This window comes from Hordeum vulgare, chromosome 7H, assembly GCF_904849725.1.
Source record: "Hordeum vulgare subsp. vulgare chromosome 7H, MorexV3_pseudomolecules_assembly, whole genome shotgun sequence".
Taxonomy (NCBI): Eukaryota; Viridiplantae; Streptophyta; class Magnoliopsida; order Poales; family Poaceae; genus Hordeum; species Hordeum vulgare.
Window position 1 is genome coordinate 126,010,945 of NC_058524.1, and position 6,256 is coordinate 126,017,200.

The following is a 6,256-nucleotide window of genomic DNA, read 5'->3' on the forward strand; positions in this document are numbered from 1 at the left end:
TAAATGTTACGTTTCCTTCAAAATTTCTACGAAATAAACCCTCCCATAAAAATTTCAAAGAACTCTAAGATAGCAATTCCTCTGTTATCTTACTCCAAGGAAGAAATTCCTATTGAAATCATATCTCCTAAATTCCTATGTTTTTTCTTTAAATGTCAAATAGGACTGAAATAGGCGTGTGCTGATTTTAATCGATGGGCGCACTGTGGCATTAATTTTCTTGGCAATATGAATCTGCTGAAAATGCAAATATGACATTCAAACAAGAGAAGAACAATCGGCTTAAACGACATAAACACACCCAATAAGCTTATTAGCATTCCAACAATCATACACCATTGGGGATTATTACCTATATTCCCCTTATGAGCAAGCACATCGCAACAAAACGTGTACGAGAATCACACACTAGTACGTTGTTTTCCTTTGATCACCTTTCTATGCCGGCTCCCTCCGATCTCGGGGACGCCGGGTTAGCGGTGGTGGTGGCGGCGGCCGGGTAGCCTCCTCTGACGTCGTCGCCACAGGAGAAGGCCATCTCCTGCAGCTTGATGGACGCGCTGGAGCTGAACACGAGGAGCGGCTTCTTCCGCGGCACGGGCACCGGGTCGGCCTCGCGGTTCAGTATCTGCACCACCCGCCGCATCGCCGGCCGCTCCTCGCAGTTGGGGTTGGCGCAGCTTAGCCCGACAAGCAGCAGCCGCAGCATCCCCTCCCTGTCAAACTCGCCGTTCAGCCGCGCATCGGCGGCCTCGATGAGCCGGTCCTCGCCGTGCAGGCGCCACACCCAGTCCACCAGGTTTACGTTCTTGCTATCCTTGTCGGTCTCCTCCCTGTCGATCGGCCGCCTCCCGCAGCACACCTCCAGCACCACCACGCCGTAGCTGAACACGTCGGTCTGGTCGGTGGCCTTGCCGGACTGCAGGTACTCCGGCGCGAGGTACCCCATGGTGCCGGCGGTGAGCGTGGACACCGGGCTCTTGTTGTGGTCCATGAGCCGGGCGAGCCCGAAGTCGCCCAGCCGGGGGCTGAGGTTACCGTCGAGCAGGATGTTGCCCGTCTTGATGTCCCTGTGGATCACGCGCTGCTCGCACTCCTGGTGGAGGTAGGACAGCACGGACGCGATACCGGCGGCCACGTTGTGGCGCTCCGGCCAGGAGAGCGTGCAGGGGTCGCCGTACAGCGCCTTGTCCAGGCTGCCGTTGGGCATGTACTCGTAGACGAGCAGCAGCTCGCCCTTCTCGTCGCACCAGCCCTCCAGCTGTACCAGGTTCTTGTGGCGGAGGCAGGCGATGACGGAGAGCTCGGCGACGAACTCGCTCCGGCTCTGGTGCGCCTGCGTCGACCGCTTCACTGCGTAGGTGGTGGCCGCGCCCGGCATGGCCGCCTTGTACACCGTGCCGAACGCGCCTCTGCCGATGACTCTGCTCGCGTGGAATCCTCTGGTCGCCACGCTCAGCTCCTTGTGGCTGAACTTCCTTGGCCCCTTGAGCAGCCCCGGCAGGAAGATGGCGTCCTTCCTCGAGGTGAGCTCTGCCAGCTTCTTGACGGAGACACATGCGAAGAACACGAACGCGACGGCGAGCGCGACGGGGCCGAGGATGGTGATGGCGCGCCCAAACCTTTTCTTGCTGGTGGCGCCGCCGCTCGCGGCGGCCACGCCGGGCACTGCTGGCTCCGAGACATTGCTCGTGGCGTTGGTAAAGGTGGAGGCGTTGGTCGCCGGCGGCAACCCGAAGGTCTGAAAGGTCCATTCCTTGATGGTGTGCTGCTGGGTGCTCCCCTCCGTGGAGGCCGAGAAGCCGACGTACATGGCCTCCCTGAGGTACGGCGAGAGGTCGACGGCCACGGAGAAGACGGCCCGCTTCGGCTTGACACCGGAGTAGCTCAGCGACACCTCGAGGAGGTGTTCGGCCCCGCGGTAATCGATCCACGCGGTGGTGAGGTTGCCGCTCTTGAGGACGATCCCGGAGTCAACGAGGTCGACGGCGCTGACGGACACCGGCGAGCCGAGGTCCAGCCCGACGTGGTTGTCGCTCGGGTCGCCGAGCTCGGAGTTGACCATGGTGTCGAACTCCACAGCGATGATGGCGGGGCCGACGGCGTCGGCGTCGTCGTCATTCGGAACGGCAGCGTCGGCGAGCGAGGAGTTGAAGAGGCCGAGGTAGCCGCCGGTGGCGCCGAGCGTGGCGCGGTCGGAGGAGATGAAGAAGGCGATGCCGTCGCCGCCCGTGGAGCCGGCGTTCTGGTTGGCGACGACGAAGGAGAATCTGGCGGCGAAGGACGCGGTGGCGTTGTTGCTGCTGCCGTTGCCCCGGAGCGCGACGGGGCGGGTGCAGAGCACGGTGCCGGCGCTGGAGGACGGCACGCCCGTGTCCCGCGTCAGCCCCACGGAGCCGTTCCGCAGGAAGGCGTCACCCAGCAGCGTCAGGTCGGAGAAGGACAGCGTGGCCGAGTCGATGCTGACGGAGCTGTTCTTCCCCGCGGACGACGAGGCGGGCGGCACCAGGGACGCCGCTAGGAGCAGCAGGAGGAGCGGCACGAGGCGGAGGAGGAGTAGGTCGGCGGCCATTGGTGGTGGTGGTCGCGCGGTGTTCGGATCATGAGATTTTGTGGAGCGCGCAGTTCTTGTGGCTTGTGGGAGTATTATTGCAGCGATTAGTTTGGGGATTCCGACAGGACAGTGGGAGCAGAGCAAGTGTTCGGGAAGAGATGGGTTTGTGGTGTGTTTTTTATGGGTAACGGTCGGATTGGCGCGTTTGAACGTAACGGTCGGCGAGGGAGCAAAGAGCAGGCGCTGGTGATATTTTTTTTTCGGGGAGGCGATCTTCTTTTGTGGGTGACGAGCATGGATTCATCACGATAGCCTGGAGCTGCACCTTTTCATCAGTAGGATGGATGATGATGGCTGGCTGCTGGAAAGGACGCGGGGTGGTCGCCTATCCCCTATTGGGCAGCGGGCCATGTTTTTCCCTTTTTGGCAAAATCATCCTGTCCAATATTTTTGTTCCTTTAAAATCAATTGTTAGCGAATCTCTCTCTTCCTCTCTCTCTCCTCGCCGATACCTGAGCGAAAGGTGGGTTTCACGCCCTCTTCTTACATCCCACGCCGTTGATGCTCTCTCTTGGATGCGGAAAAATGGAAGAGGACCGGAGGAGGAGTAGAACGAATACCATGTTTTTATTGGCTAAACTTTTTGCTCAAGGTGTGTTCAATGACGACCGTTGGCTGCCACAAATCCTATTTAGCGCTTAGCGTGTCGGTTAAAAATGAAATGGCAAGCAAATTTATGTTTTCCATTTTTCTATTTTAGGAAGAAAATCAAAGCTTTCCCCCATTTTAGGAAGCTTCTTGAAGATCGCTAGTCTGATTTTGGTTAGATTCTGAAAGCTTCCTGTCGTTTTTTTCTTTTTTCCCTCCTGTTTTGATCCAGTTCTTTGTGCATTTTTTTGTTTTCCTTTGTTCCAAACGTGCGTTAGAAAAAAAATCCTAACTCGTTTCAAAATTCAAATTTTTTCTCATTTTCTTGAGCTTTTGTTCCAATTTCGGAACTTTTTCATAATTTTTTTGAACCTTTTTTCCCCAATATTTGTGATTTTTTTTGTTAAATTCATGAACTTTTTCAAATTCATGTTTTTCTTTCAAATTCGTGAACCTTTTTCAAATTGATTATGTTTTCTATATTCCATGATTTTTTAATTTGGTAGTTTTTTTCAAGGGACAATGTTTCTCGGGTCAATAGCCAACCCAGACGGTTAACTGCTAGCGTGAGTATGTTGCTTTGTTGGGTCGTGGCCCACTACTCTGCGTGCGAGCACCAGTGCACTAACAATGCTGAACACATTGAATAGGAGCACTGTGGCGCATGTGGCTGATCTGCTAACTCCGGATGGGCGCTCATGGGATGTCCCAAAGGTGAACGCTATGTTTTCTCCAGGAGATGCGGTGGATATAAAACAAATCGCCGTCAGAGGTCCAGGGGAGGAGGACTATATCGCATGGAATTTCACCCAAAATGGGTGTTTTATAGTCAAGTCAGCATACCACCTGAAGCAGTCCATGTGGAGATCGACGACCGGACAGCCGGAGTCCTCTAGTTCCGTGAATAAGCATAAAGGGTTCATGGCGCTGTGGGATACGTCTGCACCTGCTAAAGCAAAGATACACATGTGGAGACTGATAAAAAACGGATTGGTTGTAGGATATGAACTACATCGACGACGAATTAAACCAGGAGTTTTTTGTGTTGTGTGTGGCCGAGAAGAAACCATTTATCACCGTTTCTGGGCATGCCAACATTCTGTGCGGTTCTGGCAGCTCTTCCACTCAAAGAAGGGATTTTCGGTGGTGATTCCACCATTTACGACGAACTCCAAGAGTGCTCTTGCTCGCTGGCTCCTGGACTGGTTTGCTGGAGCATCTGACGATGAAAGGGAGGCGATGGTACAGGCAAGCTACGGGCTTTGGCTGGCTCGAAATGAGGCAAGGGGCGGGAAACAGATTGCTCCGCCACATGAAATATACACACATGGAAGAATGGCGAGTGGTTCATGTGGGACTGCCTTGGGTGCCGAGGCAACGGGAGACACAATGATGGAAACCACCTGAGGAAGGATGGGTCAAGGTGAATTCGGATGGGGCAGTGTCCAAACAGGGGAGAGCAGGCGGAGGAGCTGTACTTAGTAGAGATCATAATGGGGCGTTCCTGGCAGCGGTATGCCATCACTTGCCTTATATTGTTGATCCGGAAGGTGTGGAGATCTTAGCATTCACGAGGGCACTGCAAGTGGCGGTTGAGATCAACGTTACTAGAGTGCATGTGGAGTTTGATTCTCGGGAAGTGGTGAACATGTTGAACCGGCCTGCAAGGAACCTCTCCGCTGCTGGGCCATGGATACATAAGATAAAGACTGCACTTTGGGATGTTTGCCGAGCGTAAGATTTCATGGGTTCGTCATTTGGCGAATGTTGCCGCACATAAATTAGCTAAAGTAGGGGTAGGGATAAACTGTGTAAGGTGTGGTTGGGGGTTCCCCCACACTTTGTTCTAGATGTAATATCAGATGAAATTCCGAGGTTCGGCGATTAAATAAAGCGGTAATTCCCCCCCTCCCACTCGTTTATGAAAAAAGCTATTTGTCGCGCTTTCCGTCAAGAAGTCGCGGCTTCACAAAGGGAGCGATGCGATCTGGGCCAGTCCATTACCGTTGCGGCGAACGTGGTTTTGGGAACCTTCTAGACTTCCGCAGCCGGTTTTTTCCGGTTTTGAGAAATTTCTAGAAGGTTCCTTCAACCGGTTTTTCTTTTTTCTTTTTTGTATTCTTTTTTCTTTATTCTTTTCTGTTTAAATTTTCAAAAAATGTTCTAGATATTTAAAAAATGTTTGCGATTTTCAAAAATATTCTTCAAGTTTGAAAAATACTTTTGTTTTTAGAAAAAAGTTCTAGATTTTCAAAAAATGTACTGCAGTTTCAAAAAAAAGTTCGTGTTTTAAAAGTTGTTCATGTTTTCAAAAATTGTTCATGCTTTCCAAAATTGTTTGCGTTTCTAAATTTGTTCAAGATTTTTCAAAATTGTTCCCATTTTATAAACTTGTTCTCAAGATTAAAAAATATTCGTCGTTTTAAATACTAGTTCACGCTTCCAAATTTGTTGGGGTTTTCAAAATTATTCTCCGTTCCAAAATTTTGTTCTCAAGATTCAAAAAATGTTCGTGCTTTAAAAAATGGTTCGCGTTTCCAAATTTGTTAAGGATGTTTTAAAATTGTTCTTATTTTTCAAACTTGTTCTCAAGATTCAAAAAATGTTCGCTCTTATAAAAAAAACGTTCACGCTTCCATATTTGTTCGGCGTTTTGAAAATTGTTCACTGTTTCAAAACTTTGTTCTCAAGATTCAAAAAATGTTCGTGCTTTAAAAAATTGTTCGTGTTCCCAAATTTGTTCAGAATTTTTTAAAAGTTGTTCTAAAGGTTCAAAAAATGTTCGTGCTTCTACAAAAAATTCACGCTTCCAAATTTGTTCATCGTTTTCAAAATTCTTCTCCGTTTGAAAATTGTTCCCGTTTCCAAATTTGTTCATGATTTTTCAAAAAAATTCACGTTTCTAAAAATTATTCTCAAGATTGAAAAAATGTTCGTGCTTTTAAAAAATTGTTCACGCTTTTAAATTTGTTCGGGGGTTTCAGAATTGTTCTTCGTTTCAAAATTTTGTTCTTAAGATTCAAAAAATGTTCGTGCTTTAAAAAAAAAGTTCGC

The 6,256-nt window shown here is 50.0% G+C and overlaps 1 protein-coding gene across 1 annotated transcript; it reads right to left on the reverse strand.

Moving 5' to 3' along the window:
* Positions 1-282: 282 nt before the first annotated feature.
* Positions 283-2,730, reverse strand: LOC123407430 (probable L-type lectin-domain containing receptor kinase S.7). The gene has a single exon (XM_045100565.1). The coding sequence runs from the start codon at positions 2,570-2,572 to the stop codon at positions 431-433; it is 2,142 nt and encodes a 713-aa protein (XP_044956500.1). The 5' UTR covers positions 2,573-2,730; the 3' UTR covers positions 283-430.
* Between the last annotated feature and the right edge of the window lie 3,526 nt (positions 2,731-6,256).